We start from the raw sequence: 25,589 nt of genomic DNA on the forward strand, positions 1-25,589 counted from the left end.
CAGCATGACTGATGAGACCAGTGGTTGACTTGGATACTGAGCTTCATCTCCGCATCCCAATTCAACCCTCCTAAACATTATCAGAAAGACAGCAACCTGGGACAGATTGCCTTTGAATCCCTTGGTTCATCAAAAGGCTGGTGACAAGGTCTCAAGTCTTCTGCTCATAAGCATGAGATTTTTAAGATATGGGGACAAACAATTTATTAAATATTCAACAGATGCATGAGATGAACTCTGCACCTTCAATATTTCTAACCAGCCACATGGAAAGGAATGAAGTGTCTGCACTCAGCTGTACCATATTTTTATGCTTCACAGTTTTCAGTAAAGAAAGAAACAAACTTGAAAGATTTTGAAACTTAACTACAGAACTATCAAAGACTAAATGAATTAGTCTTACTGAAGGATTAGATACCTCTAAGACTATGTTGTAAAACATAATATTTTTTTGGTGACAACCACGTTGGGTATCTTTTCTGTAGTTATGTTTCCAAAGTCCCTTAAACAACAGTGAAAAATCCTAAAAATTAAGGCTATTATGTCTTTTTACTGAGCATTTTGCTTTTTCAAATCAGTTCAACCCGGAATTTTTAAGGAAGCCAGAAGGTATTGCTTCAGCAGGTAAAAAGTGTTCCCAAAGAATGAATATGTTCAACTGGCTACAGCAGCAGATGACAGCAACCAATGTGAAAATACAGTGGTGCAACAGAAGTAGGAAGCAAATTTCATTGTAACCAAGATACCTGATAGTAACTCCCAAGTTTTATGGTTAAATAAAAACTCTCTAAACAAGCTGTTTACTTTTCCCTGTGCACTTACATAAACGTAAAGTTATAAAAAAAGACTTTTTATTAACTTACCCAAAAGCAATATTGATAATCTGTGAGTTACATTAACAAATGCACGGCGAAAACGACACCTGAAAGACATCTTTGGACTAGTGGATTCCAGATACTTCACATCCGTCACATTAGTGACATCCATCTCATTAGGGTCATTGGTGAGACACCTATTCCAAAATATAAAGTATTTATGTAAAAGGATACATTCTGGTAGAAGAAAATAAGTTAAGAAATAAAGAGCACTTACTTTATGCCAACATCTTCCCCACTATTCAAGATCCATTCTAATGCTGTGTTAAGTACACTTTCATATTCTGGATCTAAATTCTGTCAAAAGACAAATATTAATGAGTAATTTCTTTAATAACCAGAAAGTTATCATGCCACAATAAAATTCAGACACTGCACAGATTAGCTGCCAAAACTATGTGGTTTTGCTCTTGATTCTTCAGATTTTGCATACATGTTCACTACACAAAGTGAATCTATACGTGCTATAAGCAGCTATCAGACTTACTAGCATTCCTCAAAGTAAGGACTGTTTGAAATGACAAGCCACATCCACTGTTTTATTAACAATGCTAACCTACAGCAACAAAAAAGCATTCAGCCACTAGGCGGCGTTCGTTGAAAATCTACTTCAAGAGTAAATGAATTTTAACTCCTATTTTGCAATTAGTCCAGTGTTTGCAGTTCAAGAATTGATATTACTATACAGAAACTGACTATAAAAAAATAAATTAGTTGGTATCAACTATCACAGGAGAACATTCACTGCTGTCTGAGCTGAGGCTGTCTCCATAGTTCACCTAGCATGTTCTTTTGCAGAAAAAGAAAAGCAAAGATGGAAGTTACTGCTGTATTTGAAATTATACTCTCAAAAATATTATCTCCATCTTTCCTTTCAAGCTCACATACTGTAACTGGCCTAGAATTAAAAGATAAGATAAACCCTTAAGAAAAAAAATTAACTGTTTTATTTTCACTTTGAGAGTAAAACAAAGTTTTATCACTGAATACTGAGATGCTGCAAAGGAGTTATATTTTTACTCCCAAAATGAGGAACTGTAGGGTTACATGACTTTGTACAAAGTGAAACATGAAATCTGAGCTTCTAATTAGAGCTAAAACAGTTGTTATGACAACAACTGTGATTGTTTCAGCACAATATAGGTAAGACCATTAGTTATCTGGCATCAACTGAATTTTTTCCAATGGCTTCCCACAACACATTGGTTTTAACAAATACAGAATATCATTGCCAAACCATAAACCAGTGTTAGCAGCTTCTTCAGGACGCTCTTAATATTGCCCCTTTTTGTCTACTAGGTAAACATTTGCCAAGATATAAAATTTCTATACATCTGTATATTAAGTCATATCAGCTTAACTCCTCCCAATCCAATCAAATAAATCTCATACTCTCAGCCTTTTAAAACCTTCAAGTAGTTTTCCACTGAAGGGTACACCAACGTGGGCTAAAATAAACCCTACAGCTGTCAAGACAAGGCAAGAGTCATCTTTTATTTGGGGAGCTAGGCAGGAGAATGACAGCAGAGAGTGGGATTTCATAATACTGCCTACCTATCAAATTAACAAAAAGGTCTTTTTTGACCATTTCTATTTAAAGCATCAATGAATGGTGTCTCCATACAGCTGCTGCTGTCAGGCCCACTGCACAGATCCACCCGTTCGGCCTCTCCTCCCAAAGAAAGTAAAGACTTCTCTATGAAGCCTCAAACATAACACAGTGATTTCTGGAGAAGATTCTACAGATTTGAATTTAATAAATTTATGATTTTCATGTTGGTCAACTACCTCCATCAATTCAAGTTAGGCCCTAGTGTTGTAAAAAAAACCTGCACGCAATTGAAGTAAGACTATCTATACTTTTATAGCAATTAAGCCAGTTTCTTTTACCTTTCCTCTCCCTTAAAACCTTGCTACGTGCCCAAAGGAAAATCTCAAGTAGCACATGTTGAAGAAGTAAATTCCAAACAGTTCCAAATAACATTCATTACTAAGTCAAATTTTAGTCAATACAGTAGATATGACACTAGGCCTTACAAACGGTAACATACAAATCTTATACAGAACCAATGAAAAATATCTTATTTGCTTACTTTTAAATATGCAGCTGCCTCCTGGACGGTAAGATTTCTTTGAGTAGAGCTGCCACATTCATGTTCCCCTGGTAAAATTAAACTTTTGTTAATTTTGATCTACTTATTACTGCATTATATAAAATAAAAATCACCACCTAAACACAAGCTTACGGTTAACACAATCTGCACAATTAGCAGTAGCTCAATAATTCCCACAAGTTCCACTAAAAATATGGAAAAGTCTCTGGACAAATTTATCCTTCAAAGAATTTTTTTAAAAAATGAAGATTTTCACAGCTAATAATATATACAAGTCATATCAATACAATTTCATTGCTCAGAAAGTGTATTTTGGTATTTACACTGAAAGTAGAAGAAAAGTTAGTATGAAGAACTATCAAAAGGATGTTACCATGAAACAGTTGCTCTACCCTGATTCAACTCCAAGTAATTTCCATTTACTCTGAAACACGTATTATCTATTATACAGATCAGGTTAGGTCCATTTGCAACACATCCATAACAATACTTCAGGCACTATGAAGTTACTATATTCTAGATTGGTTCAAGTTGTCACAATAGCTCATCTCCTTCCTGAACATACACAAAAATCCCAGTATGGCCTGAAACTGGTGGGTTTACCATCCTCCTAATGCTTTTGGAAAGTATGCAGTAGCTGTCAGGAAATAAAGTATTACATGCACAGCCAGTCCTCACAGCCACTTGCCATCATCTTCCTGATTTCTTTGCTAAACTGAAGGTACTCGATTCATGCAAAAAAATATGTAGCAACAGTCATACCAGAACAAAGACACACAGAAAATTAAAATGCCTAATACCAGTTTTATCTATCACTGGGTCATCATTTCTGAAGAACTATCAGAGAGCTGCAAATCTCTTTTTTCCTGATCTTTCTTTAAAAAAACCAAAAAATTAAAAAAAAAAAATCTTAGTGTCTGTAACTATGATTTTACTATGCCAAAACAATAAAATAGGAAACAACACATTCAGTCTTTCACTGGCTCAGGGTTGTGCCTGCCATACCTTCCTGAATCTGTGCCAGGCTGTACTATTCCCAAAGCCATAGCAAGGCTATGGAAGTTTAAGATACTCATGCATATCCAAAACACTCTTACAAAGTATTTAAAGTTGAAATTACTCCACACTGGAATACCCTTTATATGGAGCAACTTCAAGTATTAATTCCCTACACAAACCGGAACATTTGAGGCAATCTGAACAAAAATTAGGAAACGCTAGCAAGTTACAGAGAAGCATCTTCATGTCTCATTAACAGTAGGGAGTTCCAAAGAAATAAGTGCTTCTATTAAGCAAAAATCCTTCTCAGACTGCTAAAGCAAAGTTTTGTTCAATACACTTCAACAGATTTAAGTAAATTCAGCCTTGCAAGCACATCAGCACAACAGGTATGCTCTTCTCTTACTGTTGGGTTATAGAGAAATAGGAACACTGTTTTTAAGAGTGCTCATATGCTGTCTGGCTTAGAAGAGCTGCTGGAGCTATGCCTGTGTGCGTGTGAGTATTTTCAAACAAGTACTGAACAGAAAATACACTACTTTAAAAAATGATGGACCTGGTAATTAACATGCAACATCTCAGACTTTCAAAGTGCCTATAACAGCAAAATCACAGAGAACTACAGGTGAAAAGTGACACCACCTTTATCAAAACACACTCTGAATTTAGAAGTCAGCACCAGAACTGGAGTTATGGGCTATTCGTATATGGAATTTAGGCATTCTTTTTGTGCAGCATAAATTCTACAACTTGTAAATTCACATGTGTAATCATCAGTGATTTCACGTTTCAAGATTAGCAGACTTGGGGTAACTATGTATCATATAGTCTCTGGTGTAAACATACTGTTTTAAAATCTAGAACTGATGGAATAAACACAAGAAAAGTAAAATGTAACTCTGTAGAAACGACATGTAGACACTCAAGCAGGTATTAAGTTGAGTGACATGAGCAAGTCTGATAGGTATTCATCCATTTAAGCTTTTTTTCATTGTTCGGCAAGACCTGAAGTCTTCCTGGGGTCTTTCTAATACAGAAAAAGCATATTAGTCACAATTTGACCGAGCAAAACAGCTTGTGAGAGCAGGGGGATGAGACTCTTCTGCTTAGGAGCTTTTGTTTGATTTTTAATTATCTAGATAACTAAGAAAACCCATATATGAAATAAATACGAAAGAATAGAAAGGGTAAGGTTGATACACAGAAAAGAAAACAAACAAAACATACAAGCAGGAGACCAGATTATAAACAACTAATTCTTAAAAGTAAGTTTCGGCATTCCTTCTGGATTTCAATCTTATGAGAATTACTGTGTCTAGTAAGAGGACAAAAGCTCTCTTAGGCAGGGGACTACTGCATTACTTAAGAATTCAAAACTACTAATTTGCTTTCGTCCAGGAATTACATTTATGCAGCATGCAGTCACCACACTGACTTCGCAGCTTCTGCTCTCATCTTCAAAAACTAGCAGACAGCTTCCTCGCAGTCCTGCTGCTTTTTTTTTTTCCAGCCTATATTCTCTCTGAACAAGTTTAACAATTAAAAATGCTATTGCTGCCTAGGCTCTGACAATGTCTGAGGCCCATCAGTCCAAATTACTCTCATGCAATTCAGGGGGGGCAAAAATACCACTTTCTTCTTGCCTCCCACTCTTTAAATGAGTGAGCTAATCAGAGTTAGAGAGTTTCAGTCCTGTACAAAAAGCTGTTGGAGATGCAGTTTCTCATTCTAACCCATCTATTGCTGAGAACCATTTAACAGCTTTCTTCTGAGAAACTCATGAATTTGAAAGCCTGCAGAAAGTTAGGCAATTCACAAGTTGGACAACCTTCTGTTTTACAGCAAACAGCAGGATATTCCTATATGCCATTACAGTCACTGCTTTAGCTAATAGTTCTGCAAATGAAGGCTTACTTTGAATAACTTTGGTGCAATCATTAACCACTTGGCTTGGAAACCCACTTTCCATAGTCTGAGCCAAAAATGTTTCCCAACTGTTCCATGTGAGGCCCTATATCCAGGAATAAAACTGAAGCAGAGGGAAAAAAACCACTTTACACAGGTCTGCTGCAAGATACATCTGAGCAATTTGTAAAAACTGCCCCTCTGTTAAAACGACTATTGCAACCTTACAAAAAGGATAAATCTTTGTGCTCAAACTTTTCTTCAGATCACTTCAATTTCAAGTGCAATCAGAGAACCATTCTACTTGCCTTGGTAGGGAGGTGAGAAGTAACACGTCCCAGTAAGGATCACAAAATTACTTTTTAGCTTATGTTAGTGTACACCGGCAAGCCATATAAGTTGAGTTCTCCTAGAAATACTAACAAAAAGTAACTAAAGCCTCAGTTCTAAAGAAGCATTTAAGTCTGTTCTCACAATTGCTTTCAATACAGGAAATCAGTCAGATCTGCTTTTCCACACAGGTTAGAATATTTGAAACTGACTTTCATTTGGGAATTTAGCTTAATTTATGAGCTGCAGCATATACAGTTAACAGAAATAGTCAGAATTTTAAAATAATGATTTACACCGTAAAGCAAATCTTTTAAAGTACCAGAACCAAAATCCAGTGGAAATACAATACTTTAAGGAACACATGGATTTAGCACAGATCTCTACCTTAGAGCTTGATGTGGCAGAGCCAACCAATACAAAAAGCAAACTGTATAAACATTTTGTTTAGCAGGTCTCATGCTTACAGGTTACTTGCAGCAGGACATTAAAGTAGGTACCTGAAGAAAAGCAGGGGCAGAACAAGCGTTGTGAGAGCAAGTGAGAATGCCTGATCTCCTAAATGCAAATTCAACAATTTAGTAATAGTGCAGAAAACCAGAACTTCCTAAATAGTCTTTAAAACACTGGTTGGAAACAGCACAATATCAATTACCTGAAGAACTAAAGATTAAGGAGAGTGGCAGCACAGAGAGCCCATGACAGCAATCATATACAGTAGCTGACACCTGAAATTAATATTAAGTAATATGTAGTGTTTTGCCAGGATTTTCTTCCAGGCATGGATTTATCGGTAAGCTTTATTACATATGGAAGTCTAATTCACACCTGCATTTCAAGGGCCTGTGCTGTCCATTAGCTCAGAAGGAAACCGTCTAAATCTGACAGATCATCACTCTGGGGAGAATGCCAAGCAAAAGAAACATCTAACTAAATAAAATTTCTTTATGTACAAGAAAGCAGGGTCATACCCCTCGGTAGCTGGCTACTTCTTGTGGATATAGTGGTTAGGTTTATTCATTTTGCAAGCCTGACTGAAAATAGACGTGATCTATTGAAATCTCTCCATGAAAGACCAAAACATCACTGATTAACATATACACAAAGGAAGTCTAATGTAAATAAAGCACATATTTTTGTTTAGGAGAAAGAGTTAAGCACTGAAATATATAGTGTCTATAGAAATTTGCTGCTTTGAAGAAAGGCTGAACCATCAGACAGGAACACAAACTTCCACTGGGAACTGGACGAGTAGATACTGCTTCTGCCTTTAGTTTCTTGTGAGGTAGGCATTACTCACCATAGGTTTGGCAGACAAGTAATTCTGAGAACAGTGATGCATTACAGGCAATCTATTTTTATATAGGACAATTAAATAATTTTACATATCAGGGCACCACAGTACAGAATAGGCGTCTACAGTTGAAACATAGTATACCAAGTCAAATTAATAAACTGTTACCCTTTTTCTTCCTTCAAACAACTTTCAGTGTTTTACCTTCTAAAATAAAAGTACCATCATTTGCTCACCAGTTGAAGTTGATAAGGCAAGAAACTATCTCAGTAAAAATGTAAGAAGTCTAATAAAGAGGGCTAGAAAACAAATTCTGAAGTGACCATCTTCATGGTAATCAAGACATTGAATAAAGCTTAACAGACTACTGCAAGTTTCCAGCCTGCCTTTTTAATATTAATAGTTATAACATGAACAAATGATTCATAGCCAAGTATGAAATGAGAGAAACTTTTCCAAGTATGTGACAGAGAGAACTGAAAAGCATCACTTTTAGTAAAACTATATTCCTTTACTTCTCTCTCTTTTGAAGTGGTGCACTGGGTACAAGATCAACACTTTTAAACCCCACACCTCTCTAGCAGCTTTCTCTGTTCTATAACTTTTAAACAGCTTCCAGACACTGTGCCAGGCCTACATCAATATGGTATTCAAAAACAGACAGCAGATCTCTTCCTCGCATACCTTAAGAAATTTAGTGTTGAGTATAACTTCTGCCTAAGTACATATGAATTAGGTCATTCTTCAGACTGTATGAAAGCTACTCTGCTGAGCAACCAGGTAATCTCGCGATACAGCTTCAGTTAGGGGGATCATCTAACCAGAAAGCATAGCTATACTTTTTGGAAGTAAGTACTAAAGATTCTCCTGGCCAGGAACTAACAAACAGAGATTAACCATGATTCTTTCACTATTTTTTGGGTTAAAGAATAATGTAAACAAGAAAAAAATTGTGGGTTTTGTCCAAACAGCTATTTTATTCACTGCAGATGTTGTAAATGCTCTGCAAACAAAAAACTTCTTCAGAAAGCTTTTGGGACAGGGAGTAGACACAAGCCCACATGATCCAAGAGGAAACGGTTAGTGACCTGCTGCAGCACCTATGACACACACACACAGGTCTATGAGGCTGGATGGAATCCACCCAAGGGTACTGAGGGAGCTGGCAGAACTGCTCATAAAGCCACTTCCCATCATTTATCAGCAGTCCTGGCTAACTGGAGAGGTCCTGGTTGACCAGAAATTAGCAAACGTGATGCCCTACAAGAAGGGACAGAAGGAAGATCCAGGGAACTACAGGCCTGTCAGTCTGACCTCAGTGGTGGGGACGGTCATGGAGCAAATCATCCTGAGTGTCATCACACAGCACACACAGGACAACCAGGTGATCAGGCCCAGTCAGTACCAGTTTACGAAAGGCAGGTCCTGCTTGGATAATCTGATCTCCTTCTATTGCAAGGTGACCCACTTAGTGGATGAGGGAAAGGCTGTGGATGTTGTCTACCTGGACTTTCGTAAAGCCTCTGACACCATTTCCCACAGCATTCTCCTGGAAAAACCAACTGCTCATAACTTGGATGGGTGTACTCTTTGCTGGGTAAAATACTGGCTGGATGGCCAGGCCCAAAGAGTTGTGCTAAATGGTGTTAAATCCAGTTGGCAGCCAGTCACAAGTGATGTTCCCCAGGGCTCAGTACTGGGGCCTGTTCTCTTTAATATCTTTATCAACAATCTGGAAAAGGGAATTCGAATGCACCCTCAGTAAGTTTGCAGATGACATCAAATTGGGTGGGAGTGTTAATCTGCTTGAGGGTAGGAAGGCTCTAGTGAGGGATTGGGACAGGACCTGGGGATGTTGGTAGACTGTCAGCTACATATGAGCCAGCAGTGTGCCCAGGTGCTCAAGAAGGCCAACAGCATCCTGGCCTGTATCAGGAACAGTGTGGCCAGCAGGACTAGGGAAGCGATGGTCCCCCTGTACTCGGCACTGGTGAGGTCTCACCTTGAGTACTGTGTCCAGTTTTGGGCCCCTCACTACAAGACAGACAGTGAGGTGCTGCAGCGTGTCCAGAGAAGGGCAACAAATACAATGAAGGGGTCTGGAGAATAAGTCTTATGAGGAGAGACTGAGGGAACTGGAGTTGTTGAGCCTGGAGAAAAGGAGGCTGAGGGGAGATCTTATTGCTCTCTACAACTATCTGAAAGGAGGTTGTAGCAAGGTGGAGGTGGGTCTCTTCTCCCAAGTTGCAGGTGATAGAACGAGAAGAAACAGCCTCAGGTCGCACCAGGGAAGGTTTAGATTGGATATTGGGCAAAAATTCTGCACAGAAAGAGTTTTCAAGCATTGGAACATGCTGCCCAGGGACATGGTTGAGTCACCATTCCTGGACGTATTTAAAAAAACCAACTGCTCATAACTTGGATGGGTGTACTCTTTGCTGGGTAAAATACTGGCTGGATGGCCAGGCCCAAAGAGTTGTGCTAAATGGTGTTAAATCCAGTTGGCAGCCAGTCACAAGTGATGTTCCCCAGGGCTCAGTACTGGGGCCTGTTCTCTTTAATATCTTTATCAACAATCTGGAAAAGGGAATTCGAATGCACCCTCAGTAAGTTTGCAGATGACATCAAATTGGGTGGGAGTGTTAATCTGCTTGAGGGTAGGAAGGCTCTAGTGAGGGATTGGGACAGGACCTGGGGATGTTGGTAGACTGTCAGCTACATATGAGCCAGCAGTGTGCCCAGGTGCTCAAGGCGGCCAACAGCATCCTGGCCTGTATCAGGAACAGTGTGGCCAGCAGGACTAGGGAAGCGATGGTCCCCCTGTACTCGGCACTGGTGAGGTCTCACCTTGAGTACTGTGTCCAGTTTTGGGCCCCTCACTACAAGACAGACAGTGAGGTGCTGCAGCGTGTCCAGAGAAGGGCAACAAATACAATGAAGGGGTCTGGAGAATAAGTCTTATGAGGAGAGACTGAGGGAACTGGAGTTGTTGAGCCTGGAGAAAAGGAGGCTGAGGGGAGATCTTATTGCTCTCTACAACTATCTGAAAGGAGGTTGTAGCAAGGTGGAGGTGGGTCTCTTCTCCCAAGTTGCAGGTGATAGAACGAGAAGAAACAGCCTCAGGTCGCACCAGGGAAGGTTTAGATTGGATATTGGGCAAAAATTCTGCACAGAAAGAGTTTTCAAGCATTGGAACATGCTGCCCAGGGACATGGTTGAGTCACCATTCCTGGACGTATTTAAAAGATGTGTGGTGCTTAGGGACATGATTTAATGGTGGACTTAGTGTTAGGTTAACAGTTGGACTTGATTATCTTAAAGATCTTTTCCAACCTAAATAATTCTATGATTCTAAGATTACTATTGCAATTTAAAGGCATTACAGAGCTGCCCAAACTTCTCATGGATTTCCTATAGAGCCCTGACATACTAAATTATCAACTTTGTACCTGATACAGAGTTGTTTCCACATTTTTTAAAATGTTTGAGAAATGTCTATAGGGTCTGATAATAGTGGAAAAGCTTTCTTGGTGAAACTTTCTGTTGCAAAACAAATAGCTGGCACTAAGAACAGTAAGGCTTAAAAAAAAAAAAGCTGAACCAGTGTCTCCTAAACACATTATGGATTAAACAGGCAAGGATGATAAGCAAATAGCTTAGCAGTCATGAAATAGATTCTGCAGTAACTCATGCTCACCAGATGCCGAAGTTATAAACAGTCTAACTTTAACATTTCCTGATTATGATGTGTAAATATCTATGTAGTTTAAAGCTATGTTAATTATGACCCTAGGCAAAAAGGACTGTATTTTTCTACTTTGAATATTCAATAATTAATACTAATCCTAAACACCACCTCTGACACTATATAGAGCACTTTTCATTACTACATAATTAGTATGGTTAAGTTGGACTATTTTGTCTAACAAGGCAATCTTGTTCAACCACTACTGTTCATTGTATTAGTAAGCATTTTCTGATTGTTGTGAAATATTCTGGTTTTCAGACATTTTTCCACTACAGTGAAATAACCAACTTTAAAATAAACATATATTCCTCTCCAAATGTAGCATATTTAAACCTTCTAATGAAATCACAATTAATAAAGTACTAAGACATTAGATCAAAAACCATACAGGATCACAATATTCAACAACCTATCTCACCAACTAAAAAAATTGCAACAAAAGGTGCTACACTGGTAAAAAAGGCAGTGTAAGTGAACTAGAAAGGGGATTTCTTGTTTCCCAAAATGGAACTCTAAATGGCTCTGGGCCCTAGCATATACCAGTTGTTACAAATCACTATCTGAGCATAGACTTCTTTGTAGCTGTTGCCATAACACTTAGTCACAATATTTTTAAAGTGTTACCTGCTACTTGTGCCAATTTATCATGAAGTGCATATAAGCTGTTCATCATGAGATTTTTTTCATCTTCCTAGAATTAGAAAAACACATTAATGTTAAAACAAGCATTCATACAGATGTACTGTCTTCCATTTAGCCCAAAAATCTTTATATACCAGAGGGAAAAAAACGTTTGGGGTTTTTTTTACATTGTTTTTATTATATTTTTTTTTAACACAGACAAGTGGAAAGCTGTAGTGTTTCACACATCAATGATGATAATAGATTTTTTTAGATCTTGACTGAAACTAAACAAGTTTGCAACCTGGACTCCAACGGATCTACCAGTTAAACTGAGAACTCAACAGGTTATTTTAACACTACTGAAAGAAAAGTGCAGTGACCCAAAAGGAGCTTTGTGGGTTGGTTGGGATTTTTTGTTTTGATATCTAATACGCAAAAATAAAACAGTTTTATTCTTAAGAAAAGCACAGTAACACTTCATACAAGCTACACAAAAGTACCAGCTGGTCATATTCCTACATAAAATTCAAAAACTAAGATTTTTGCTGTCTACCTTCAAACTACAGTAACTTAATTAAAAATAGAACAATAACAACAAAAAACAACCAAAGAAAAACCCAGAAAGCTGTGGACAAAAAGATCTTGTTGATAGTTCCTGCATATGCCACTAGTATAAAAAAGGCCTAATTCCCAAAACAGGCATGAATGTCATATAAATTTATATCACATACAGAGGAGCTGAACTTTTAAAATCAAGATATTGAGCAATTTCATTGAAGTATATCCATCTGATATTAGAATGAATTACTCAAAATATGAAGATAAGGAACCTGCAGTTACATACAATAAGTACTACAGGTCATTCTAAAACGTGTTTTTTGATTGTTTTTTAAATTGGCTCTGACTCCTGTAGCAGAATCAAATGCTGAGATAAAACTAGAGCCTTTATTCAGGAAAATACACAAGAAAAATAATTTTCCAGTTTCCATCCGCTGATTATACTTACACTGAAAGAAACTAAATATATTCTAGGTTTTATCCCCTGATGCACCAGCACTATATGACATTTTAAAATTTTAACGCTCCGATTTTTTTCCATAGGAAAACTACTACCAACTAGTAGATTACTTCTTTCATTAATCAAACATTTGAAAAATTAATTCTTATAGAAGGTATCAACCAGCATCACCTCTCCCTATTGTGGTCATATAAAAATCATCATCAAGAATAAATTCATATAGTTAGTACTTCCCAGAAAATTAACCATCCTTACTTATTAACTCATTTCCTGGTTGGAAAATACTGGGCATGGCAGAATAGGAAAATCAGTCTTCTACCACACGCACACATATGACTTCACCAACAGCTACACTGTGACAGACATGTGAAACATTTTTGTGACCAAATTCTTTTTTCTTAAATTAATGGTCAGACCACATAAAGGAAGGAACTGAACAGTATAAGCTTCATAGTTAATGAACAATCAAGCATGCAGTAGGATTACTATGGAACAATACAGAAGAAACACAGAACAAAGCAACATTTTAAAAAACAGGTTCTCAAGCTGTCAAGTCTAGTGCACAATCATAGAATGGTTTGGGTTGGAAGGGACGTCAAAGATCGAGTTCCAACCCCCCTGCCATGGGCAGGGACACCTCCCACTAGAGCAGGTTGCTCAAAGCCCCATCCAGCCTGGCCTTGGACATCTCCAGGGATGGGGCATCCACAACTTCCCTGGGCAACCTGTTCCAGTGTCTCACCACCCTCATAGTAAAAAACTTCTTCCTGAGATCTAATCTGAATCTTTTTTCTTCCAATTTAAAACCGTTTCCCCTTGTCCTATCACTACACTTCCTGGCAAAGAGTCCTTCTCCAGCTCTTCTATAGGCACCCATCAGGTATTGAAAGGCTGCTATAAGGTCTCCCCAGAGCCTTCTCTTCTCCAGGCTGAACAATCCCAGCTCCCTCAGCCTGTCTTCATAGGAAAGGTGCTCCATCCCTCTGATCATCTTCGTGGCCCTCCACTGCACCTGTTCCAGCTGGTCCATGTCCTTTCTGTGTTGAGGACTCCAAAGCTGGACACAGTACTCCAGGTGGGGTTCTCACGAGTGCAGAGTAGAGGGGCAGAATCACCTCCCAAGACCTGCTGGCCACACTTCTCCTGATGCAGCCCAGGACATGGTTGGCTCTCTGGGCTGCCAGTGCGCACTGCCGGCTCATGTTGAGCTTCTCGTCCATAAGCACTCCCAAGTCCTTCTCCTCAGGGCTGCTCTCCAGCCATTCTCCACCCAACCTGTATTTTTGTCTGGGGTTGCCACGTCCCAGGTGCAGGACCCTGCACTTGGCTTGGTTGAACCTCATGCAATTTGCATGAGTCCACCTCTCCAGCCTGTCCAGGTCCCTCTGGATGGCATCCCTTCCCTCCAGCATGTCAACTGCGGCACCGAACTTGGTGTCACCAGCAAACTTGCTGAGAATATACATTCTTCTCTGCACTACTAAAGTCATTCTGAAAGAATCCTCAGCATTTACCCCACAAAATTCTATTTGTTCAAAAGATTTGTTTTCTTCCCAAGTAATTAGTGAAGGCTACCTACTAAAATATGCAATTATTCACTTTTGGAGGGACAAAAAAAAAAAAAACAAAAAAACCCCCACAAACCAACAACAAAAGCCCCCACAAAATTAACTTGCAATGTCTGGTTATATATGCCTAGCAAAAGCAGATCACTATGTTTACAGTCCAGGCAGAAAGACTGAAGGCCAGAAGAGAGAACCACCAAAACACATGCCAAAAAACTAAGAATAATACAGACAACTATTTTTGAGACGTCACTATCGAAGGAATCCCAATATTTCAGTTGAAAGAGTGCATATAGTAACAGAATAGAATCAAAGTGAAAAAGACAAACTTTTAAATCTATTTTCTGAAGGACGCTAAGCCTTTCTCTTATATGGCACTAAATAAGAACCCTGGAGTTTCAAGTCAATCATCTCCTACCAGCTGTCCTTTCAAGGATGACAAGTGGCAACAGTATGAGATAAACTGATAAATTCAGCCTCAAATTTTTCCTCATAGCTCTACAACACAAATAATGTAAGATTTTGTTAGCGTATAAAACGACCAGCATGCCACAGCCTAATCTTGTAATCCCAAGATTACAAAATTAATCCCATTATATTGCCCAAGATGAAAGACAAAAAATTAAAACATTAAAGTTGCAAGAAATGCATTTATCTTGTGCAAAATATTCTGAAACTGCATGCCTCTGAACAGATCTATATTGTTTTTATATAATCATTTGACAGACTAAAAATCTCAATATTAAGTGGGTTTACTTACTGTTATTTTTTGTAGTTCTTCACTGACGGAATTCTTGACTGTCAAAAAAAGAAAAAAGTTCATTCATTCTAGAGTCTGAAACTACTAAAAGGTATAGCAACATTATAGCTTTATGACAACACTGTAATCTTTAGATAAAAACAAAGAAGTCTACAATGTAACAAATAATTAGAATTAGGCAGCTCTTAACATTTGTCTTAACTTTGCATTTAATACTGCACTATACTAGCATCTAGGTTAAACCAAAATCCTGTGTGTATCTGCAAATCTCACAGCTATTTCCATGCAAGCAAAACTGTGCTTGCCTTTTGCCAAACTCTTGCCTTAGCGACACAATTGCATTGAAATAATAATTTGAGACTTTTAGTGTCTAGTTTAAAAGAGTGTAACTACTCTTTTTACTAAGAAATAACTCATACAACACAAAGTTGTATAACTCATCAGCATTTTCTTCTGACAAGAGTAAGAGATGACACATTGAGAGCTCAGATGAAAAGCACGGTGTGAATAAATGACCGTTCATTCCTTTCTAAACAGAACAGTTCTCGTAGCTCCTAAAAGCGTAAGTGTATCTGTTATATTCCTCTTGGCTGCAAAAATATATTCTTCATGGAAGAGAAGTTAAAGTAATTTGTGATAAGCTTCCACTTAAGACTGACCTGCTGGTAACTAAAAAGTTACCAAGGCAGGAAGCAATCACTATTAAAGCATATTGCCTTGCCTTTCTAAGGCAAACTCTTGTTTTGTCCACCGTTTGAGCTGGTACAGAAATCAGCAGTTCTACATGCTATGTGTACAGAAAATAAAGCTTCTCCTGACCATAGTTCACTTAGCACAAACACAAAAGTAAAAAAAGGTATCCCGAGAAACCTGATGCAAAATTGGAAGGTCTAGGTTGCAAATGGCATTGCGTTGGTGTTGAAAGCATATCAAGAACATGCGGCACTTGAAGAGACACACTGCTCCACATACAGTTCTACCAAAAGTATTCTTCCAAATGAAAAAGAGTACTTTCTGATACTTCTGGGTCTGATGCATTTGCATAGAAAACCTGGAAGAAATCTCAGTCTGGGAAGAATTTATGCACTTTTTTTTTTTCACCTTTCTGTACCAAGGCATAATAGAAGACAGGTACTATCTTAAATAGTGCCCAAAATAAGCAATTCCATTTACATCATGTAATTACACCCACCATACCACCCCAGATATTGCAGCTGTTCACACAACATTTCTGCTTGCATCTGAAGGTAGCTCATCAACAGCCTCTAAGAGTGCTAATCAATTTGACTTCTTAGACACTCCCATAAGTAAAAATATTCACAAGATGTCAAGAGTAGCCTCCCTGACAGTCAGCAAATTGACACTATCTTGACTCCTGAACCACAACCATGATTATTAAACTGATCAGTTTATTTAGTTATAAATAGTAAAAATAAGAAACAAATGCATACACCCTAGATTAAATTCATGGCAAGATTTCTCATTTAGAATAAATGGAGGAAGCAAAAGAAAATAAGGATCAATTTATAAGCCAGTGTAATAGCATCTGGATAAGTAACTGGAAAAATAAAGATTTGTAACTAAAAAAATGAATTGTTTGTAAAACAACATAATTTTTATTATCTGCACAAACTTCCACAGCACTGTTGGTATCAGCCAGATGCTGACCCACTTCACCTTAATTTTGAAAGGCAAGTTTGAAGTGGGAAAGATTACCATTTCATTGCTCCTACATTTAGCTACAGTAAGGAACACATTTCCACAATTATAACCAATAAATGATGTATAGAACAGGGGGCAATGAAAATGCTTTGACTGAAGAAGAAAGCTTGACTCTCTGAAACTTTGCAAACAACCTTTCCTCCATGTGCCCAAGATGAGAAGAAAATTAAGTGTGCTACCTACCTAACAGCAATAAGCAATTCAGCTTCCTTTGACACAGCAATTGGAAAATTTAAAAAAAAAAAAAACAAACCACACAAACCCAACCAAACAAAAAACAAACACAAAAAGCCTCCACCCCAAAACAAACCAAACCCCCAAATCACTCAAACACAGAGACTGGTTTTCACAGATATCTGACTACCAGAATCAGATATCAGATTAATTAGCACTGATAGAAGCAGAAAACGTTCAAGCACTCTTGTAAACCAAACCCTATAGCACCTCATTATTTCATTTTTTAGGTGCAGTTTCTCAGACATTGCCTACTAGATTATCAAGCTACCAACTTTACAAAGCTTCTACATATTTCATTCATTAACTCAGCAGAGCATTCCCAGTACATTAAACTTTTAATCTAAATAGCCTAAAATGGGATTAGAGAAACACAGCCAAGGCTCTAGATGACTGACAACCTCCCAGTTTGATCATTAGTTATCCAGACAGGATAATTATGTAATTATCATCTCTTCCCAAGGTCAATCTTACTGAGCATACATGAAATCTTGATTATATGCTTTTTAGATTGGAAGGGACAGGCAAGGGAGGAGGCATGAGACACAACAGTGTTTAGATTTCAGTATACCTGACAAACATGTATTTTAGCACTGATGAGAGCCATGGAATAAATACAAATGCAATACTTCCATGCCTGCAAAGATGCAAACTGAAAACTGTCAGCCACAATTCTACATATGCTAGGACAGTACTGCAATTAAGTGAAGACAATGGTGGTGGTTATACTCAGACATTCCCAGCATCAGAATCCCAGTGTAAAGTCAATCTCACATGTGAGCAACTTTGTATTTGCATAAATTAAAACACTGAATTTATGAAGCAATCCAGATGAGAAGTCAATGTTTGCATCTCTTCCACAAATACAGTGGTTAAAGAGACCAAAAATGACTCTCCTCCAGAATTATCTGTCACAAATCAATTCTTATAATTCATTATTTTAACTCACACTATAGGATTTCCATTATATCCCTCTGAAGTTACTGGTTTTATGGCAAGTTACCCAATAAATGAGATACATTTTATGTAAGAGGTTAATATAGTTTAGGATGCCTGATGTCTTAAGAGGCAAGTATGCTAAATGCAACTGCAGCAATTTATCAGCTGCAATGCAATTAACAACTGTTAATCAATCTGCATCTATTTACCACATAACGTTGATTAACTTGAGTTAATAAGGCCACTCCTTAACTACTGCAGTAATTCCTCTGTTCTGAATCCACCCTTCTTTCTTTTGTCCAGGATCTAAGTTCTTACCAAATCCTCCCACTTGCTCCAGCCACAGATGTAAAGTTTTCATCTACTCCAACACATCTAAAGTATTTTAATATATTGCATCAACATTGGTTCAAAATGTTTCCTGACAGTTTTTAAAATATGTAAGTATAGTTTTAAAAGTAACAAGTTCCTGTTCTACCAAACTAAGCATTAATTTAATAACTAATTACTAACAGAAGAGTTTCTTATGGGAACATTTCATACTTGCAAGGCTCCTCCTCAAAAAGTGTTCAAGACCTCTACTGTACAGCAACCATTATCAGCCTTGAAATTAGTCTATCTATCAAGCTCACATTTTTATGAGCTTCAAAGAACAAATTCTCATCTACTTATACTACAAAACTAAAAAATATAGAGATAACTTTCTAAAACAGGAATCTCCCCACAGTTGCCCAGGGGGGTCTTCTCTCCAGGTTAGATAACCGACCGACAACCACATCCACCGCCCTCAAAAAATGAGAGATGCAGCAAAATACCTGGACACGGCAATCTCATCATCCATCAGAGCTCCCCAAACTGCAGCAAAACTGTGAGAAGCGTGGCAGTTTTACCTGGCCACCTGTGAATACTAGCTGCAGGATTAAAAAAAACACAAGTATTTAGGAAGAAAAACCTCAAAAACTTGACAAGGGAACCATACCAACTCCCCCAAAAATGTAATAGCTGAACATTCTGATTGAAAGTTTGATACATTGGAAGAGCTTTACTCCTGACAAGGTCTAATGATAATAGGATTCTTTGTCCAGACATAGAAGGAAACAAAAAGTAAGCACACTAAGGGACATCATGCTCACATGAAACTTTCTCTCAGAACAGGAAGGGATATGCTACTTAAATTCCATTTTTAAGAAGAGATCTTACTGAAATGCTAGTTAATCAGGAACAAGATACTAAGATTACCAAAAAGCCTGTGAAACAAATCAAAGCAGCACACAAGTACCGCTCTGGTTAACTGGAAAGACTACCAATGACCCTTAGAAGCAACTAGTTTACACATATTACTGTTGGGACAAGCTGTAAATGACAACTTACAGTCTACTAGAATTTCTCAGAATGTTAGAACTCTTCAGTCTTGATAACAAAAAGTCACCAACGCAAAGCTAAGGTTCACAGCACAGCTCCAAAGCATTCCAGCCAAAGCTGTCAACATACCAAGGACATATCAAGCCATCTCATAGAGATGCTCAATTTTAGGAATACAAATGTAGTCAGTGTTACAATACAAGATTAATTTTTACTGGCTTTCATCTTTGAAATAACAATAAAATCACTCACTATCACCACCCATTTTCCTCCCCAAAACATTAGTAACAATCGCAGACAGACACAGTATTTACAAGATTTTAGTTTTCTTCAGTAAGACAAGCAGGGAGCACAAAGTGGAATTCCTCCTCTTTTTCGTGCCTTAACAGACATGAAGTTGCAACCTCATAACAGACATTCATGAACACACGAGTCAGCTTTTACAGACTCTTAAGGGGACAAGTTCCAAAGACTGACATAGCTTCACAGGCAGTCATACCTAGAAAGAAGACATGCACAAACAAAAATAGCTTTGCTTTGGACATAAGTTAGAATCTTATCACTAACATGGTACCAAAATAAGGAATTCAGTTACCTTTTGGTCACCAAATCAGGATGCCAAAAAGTAGCTAACCCTTCAACTACAGCTGTCTCCTAGATGCTGTGATACCTTGCCCTGAACAGTGTTAGTATTGTTGCAGTTACAGTATTCAATACACTTCAACAGACAACAATCAAAAATGAAGTATGAATCACTGGGACAAATCAAGGATTCAACTACCCCAGAATCCTGCCTCCAGCAGCAGCAAGAAGTTTCACTCTTTTCAGAGAAACCTGTCTGTAACTGGAGGGGGAAATCTACAGAACAATGGCAAAAATGAGCGTCAGGGCATGAGAATATAAAGTATGGGCTGATACTTCCACAGAATATTCTCCCAGTCATAAAAAAAATTGCACATCAGAAGCTTGTCGAGACAGACAGAAGTGGCTTTTTTTTCCCCTAATTTATCAACTCCAATATGTTTTTCCCTACTGATTTATCTGGTCCCACATTAACCCCAGGCAAGCTTTTAGCTGCAGCAACATACAGTCACAAAGAGTTCCATGACTTTAACGTGCAAGTGTGAAAAACCAGTTTCCCTGCTTACTCCGAACTTGCCACTTCTTGAGAAATTTCTTGTGTTAGTGAGTAATCAGACCCTATTCACCTTCTCCATAATACTCATGGCCTTTACTTCATTCCTCAGTCCTCACTCTTCCACACTCAAGAGTTCTATTCCTCCTTGCTATGAAAGCCATACTATGCTTTTCATCGCACTACTCTCATCATGTCCTTTCTGAGGTTGGACACTATTCAAAAATAAAGGAGCACCATGGATTATTAGTACCATAATGATATTCTCAAATACATCCTCTCAAATATACTTTGTTCCCAATTACCTTCCTAAAAAACAGAAAATCTTACCATTGTTTCCTTCTTGACCACTACTGAATATTAAGCTAACATTTTTAACAGAATCAGCGTAATGTCATCATCTATTTCTGAACATATAGATAATTTGATTTTATAAACAAAAAAGCAGCTTTCCAATGCAACTTCAAGGAGCTGCAAAGCCACAGCCGCAGAAACAAGAATGATCCCAATTAACCTCTAAGCACTCTATTTCTCAGTGTGATGATACCAAAGCTGCCAAATTTCATCCACACGAGGATTCAGAGACAGTACACTACACCACACATTTCCAAGCTAGCAACTTCTGCAGACACAGGAATGTTCCTCCCTGCAAACAGAAAAGTACTTTTCTCCTCCCCACCCACCACGTCACAAGCAAACTAATCCCAAAACAGAAACAGTATTTTTTCAAAAAATTTGTCCTGTAACGATGCGTTCAATAAGGGGATAACTTAATGTTTTACATTAGAATTTTTATTTCATCAAAAAACCCAAAACCATTAGCTGGATAGTGTATTGTTAACAGAGGAAGCAACAATACTGGAAGTACTGCTATCCAAAATGGGCCTTTAGCCCAGCCTCCTTCTACATGACCTTTGAAACAAGTTTGAAATAATTTTACAATCCAAGTACTTTCAACATCAACTAACAAATCTCTAACTTTTTTTTGGTAAGTTCAGGGTCAAGTATGATTCCACCCAGTGACATATTGTGTATGTGTCAATGACAAGTCTAAAACATTTTCTCTTAAAGCTCCTAAACCTTATAACACCAGAAAAAGCAAACAAACAAGTTATTACAAGAAATAAGTTATTCCAGAGGTCCATCTTTCAAACAGCTTAAACAAAATAATCCTGCCTTTATTTTCCTCTCTGCAATTACTCAACGCTCAGAACAAATGAGCGGTTTTGCATGACCTGCATCTCCAGACTGCACTAATTCAGGTAGAAACCACTTTGAATCAGTAGTCTATCTCTGTGCTTTGATATCAAGACACCAAATCATACATCAAGCTGAGCAACTCCTTCACTACAGATGATCTTTGTGTGCTTTGGAAAAAAATTTTTTATTTCTAAATCAGTACATGATTACGGTTTGAATAGTCCTTCGCCATGCCAATTTTTGAATGGCAGCACAATCTGCCACAAGGATTAGAGAATTCTAAAAATAGCTGAATCTTTCTTTAACACCAAGTCAGTTTTTCAACTGCCTCTGTTTAGTAAGCTTTTATTGATAATTTTTACCCCATATATTTTAATTCATTCTGTTTGTGAATAGGTGATATAAGGGTGGACGATATAACCAAATTATTTCATAATCACTTTTTTTGACAAAACCCTCCTCTAAAAGAATTTAAACTATCATATTTGTGATAGACATTTCAGTTTAGATACATTTTCTATTAGCCCTGACATTAGCAGTCTTCATTATTTTAGGTAAAAGGGTGGGAAATACCAGAATTTCTCTTTGGAGTCCTTCACTGCTTACTAAAAAAAAACAACCCTCCATATTTTAGCTGTATCACCCTTTCTAGAAACACTCCGATCTACTCCTGCCTATTTAAATATTGGTTAGAACAGACCTGAATATTGAAAGATGCTCTTAAGAGAGTCACGTCAATTTGGTCCATATTTAAGAAGAGAGACTAGTGTTCTAGGAAAGCTTATTATTCAGTGTCACTAGAATAAAAATACTAGTTTCACCCTAATACTTGTATCAATGATTGAAAATCTAGAAATCATAAGTTTTTTGCTTAAAATATTAAAGAAAAATATTTTAATCTGTGTAATGCCTGTAGATACCCCAGTATTGCAAAACTGAAACAGAATAGCTGCTGTCAGTTTTTAAGAATGTCACGTTTTTTCAGCAAAAAGCCTTATAAAATAAATCCAGAACTGAAACCGTTGCCAAGACAGAGCTGACTTCAGAGGCAGTTTTCACTGTATTATTGCTACATTCACTCCATGAATACCGCTGCCAGCTAGAATCCACTGTACTGAAGTGCCCATTTCAAACAGAGCTGATACCTCTAGCTAACACCTGCAAATATTAACAAAGAGACTGCCTTTCCTTCCTTCTGGTCTGTTTCCTAAATATCACCATCAACCATAGCAAGATTCAAGGGGGGGTAAAAAAAAGTCCCATAGAGCTATAGTACGGACACTGCTTGTTTGAAAAGAATGTGCAGCCTGCTTTTGTGTATGAAGAAAGCATGTAAGTTCATTTCTTCTACTAGAAGACCCTGTGAAAATAACTGTAGGCAACACATGAAAGGACAAGTAAATGCGCCCAAATAAGAACCAATGCAGCCACACCAAGAAACGGAACAAATGTTAGAACACTACTATCAGCAAGAAAATACTCCTCCATGTTGAGTCCCCAATTCCATACAGATGAGAAATCTGGACAGAAGAGAGCATAAGGGTTGTGAGGGTGTATGGTGTGTCATCAGTAGTATCAAGTGCCAGTCACCAAACACTCCAGACAATACTTCCAGCTGCTACACCCACCCAGGAACTGGTCTGTCACTCCAAATTCTATCTCCTCTATGCCTACATTAATCTCAATGGAGCATACTCAGTACAAAAGTAGACTTAAGAACACATTAAGCTGCTAGAGTAATTTACAAAATCATTTTTCATGATCTGTATTTGTGGAAAGCTAAAATGATTCTTACAATTATGTATTCTTTTCTCCAGTTTTATTTCTAATAATGCAAGGAAATGTTTTATAGCAACAGAATTTGCACACACACTCTTACATTATATTACAAAGCATACTGTATTTCAATGAAGAAACAGCTGTCTCTGTTCCATTAGGAAAAAATGGCTCAGGAGAAGTGCATTTGCTATGCATTGTAAAAATTAAGTATACTACATTCTTTGCACCCACATAGCCTCCATTACAGGCTACTGTTTACATGCAGAAAAAAGAAAGAAAAAAAACCCACACTAAGACTGCTTTTAATCAGCAGTTGCAAACATTACCAGGGGAAACATTAGACGTCAGACATCTACCAGCATTTCACAATGGGTAAAGAATACCTTCACTTGCAAGAGAATCAGAAGAGGCTTCTGTAACAGCTCTTCTCCCTTCTTCTGTGCTCCCTCCCAAATGTTTTAGCTCCTTATACCTTATAAGGTCAAAAAACCACCCACAACTTCAGTAAACAAACACAAAGAAAAAGATATTCAGAAGCAGGGGAAACTCCATCTTGAAAACATGGCAGTACAAGCAGCTCAATGCTAAATTAGGAAGCGGTCTGCCTTCCTCAAACTCCAAAGTTCAACATGGAAAGCAAACTCATAAAGCAAGTGTTACTAAAACACAGAAGATTTAAGAATCAACAAGAATCTGCAATTAAATATTAAATCTACCATCACTCTGCCAAGGGGCCCAGTCTGGACAGAAACACTCCTGTGATCTTGCACAAGCAGGAAGGATTCCTGTCTTGACGAGTTTCCAATGTAGAAATACCCAGTTATATCCTCTTCTTCCAGATAGACTCCAATTACGAAGTACTAGTAATATACTGTAATAGTAAGAACAGTTTACAGCATCCAAAGATAACATTCAAATGGAGAGCACTGACAGAAGAACTATTAAGAGGCCCTCAATCATGGGAGCAAAGACATTAACAAAGCCAACATAAAGACCACATAGGGATTTTTTCATATTTAAAACTGGGGTTCTGTTGTGCCTCTGCCCTTTAATCATTCAACATACATTGGTCTATCACTACTTGCTGCAATAAGAGCAGCAGAACTGCTTAACAATCATCTATACAAAGCCTGAACACAGCAGTAGAATTCTGAAAATAGGTGCACTAGTGTATCCTAGGGAGAAAAAAGAGCTTACTCTATATACAGGACATACACAGGTAGCTGTTGGCAGGTCTGCTGTCATGACAAAGACAAGCTTTCACAGCAGAAGCAAGCTTACCAGAGGTATCCATATTAGCTAAAGAGAAGAAATAAAACCGCCTACTACGTATAGCAGAAGTTTGCAGAGTTCAAAACCAGGATGAGCTCCACAGTAATTCAAGACATAGTACCACCTGACTGGAAATTAATAAAAGTAGGCAATAGTCAGTAACTTCCATTTTTGCTCAGCTGGATTAAGACACTAAAGAGTTAGCTAACCTACAAGGCTGACTACCATACCAGCTGCACTTGTTTGGTAACATAAACGTACTGGTTCCAATAAAAATTATTCCTTCAGGTAATAACTGGACTACCACACAGCCATATATCACCACTGTCCGTATATATACTTTACCATTGGCTCCTATACTCAGCTGAAGAGTCTGCTTGAACTACAACTTTCAATACTGTTATCATGATTGTTTATTAATTAAATAGGTTATGCCTATTAGTTAAAGGGCTATGTCACCAGCTCATGGATAAAGCTGATGAATCTTCTAGCTGTACTGCGTGCACTTCTCCTGAGCCAAGTGGATCTGCAAGAGGAGAAAGAACCTATCTCGGCAAGGAACTCATCTGCCATATAAAGACAGCAACAAAAGAGGATGGAAAGGAGGAAGTGACTCTTATCGAGATCTCAAATACTGCAGAGAATAAAACCTTACCACACCATTGGCTATTTGTAAATGCATGAGAACTCTGCAGTATGTAAGTCACTACACAC

General features: G+C 37.9%; 1 protein-coding gene across 1 annotated transcript in view; it reads right to left on the bottom strand.

Moving 5' to 3' along the window:
* Positions 1 to 25,589, bottom strand: part of LEMD3 (LEM domain containing 3) — a 57,146-nt gene that overhangs the window by 17,337 nt on the left and 14,220 nt on the right. Inside the window, exons 3-7 of the mRNA XM_014963324.1 lie at positions 15,233 to 15,270; positions 11,890 to 11,956; positions 2,969 to 3,036; positions 1,093 to 1,172; positions 864 to 1,012 (exon numbers count right to left, since the gene is read on the bottom strand). Of these exons, the coding sequence (XP_014818810.1) occupies positions 864 to 1,012; positions 1,093 to 1,172; positions 2,969 to 3,036; positions 11,890 to 11,956; positions 15,233 to 15,270 (402 nt within the window). The remainder of the gene's footprint in view (positions 1 to 863; positions 1,013 to 1,092; positions 1,173 to 2,968; positions 3,037 to 11,889; positions 11,957 to 15,232; positions 15,271 to 25,589) is intronic.

The sequence above is a fragment of the Calidris pugnax genome, unplaced genomic scaffold, assembly GCF_001431845.1.
Source record: "Calidris pugnax isolate Ruff unplaced genomic scaffold, ASM143184v1 scaffold44, whole genome shotgun sequence".
Taxonomy (NCBI): Eukaryota; Metazoa; Chordata; class Aves; order Charadriiformes; family Scolopacidae; genus Calidris; species Calidris pugnax.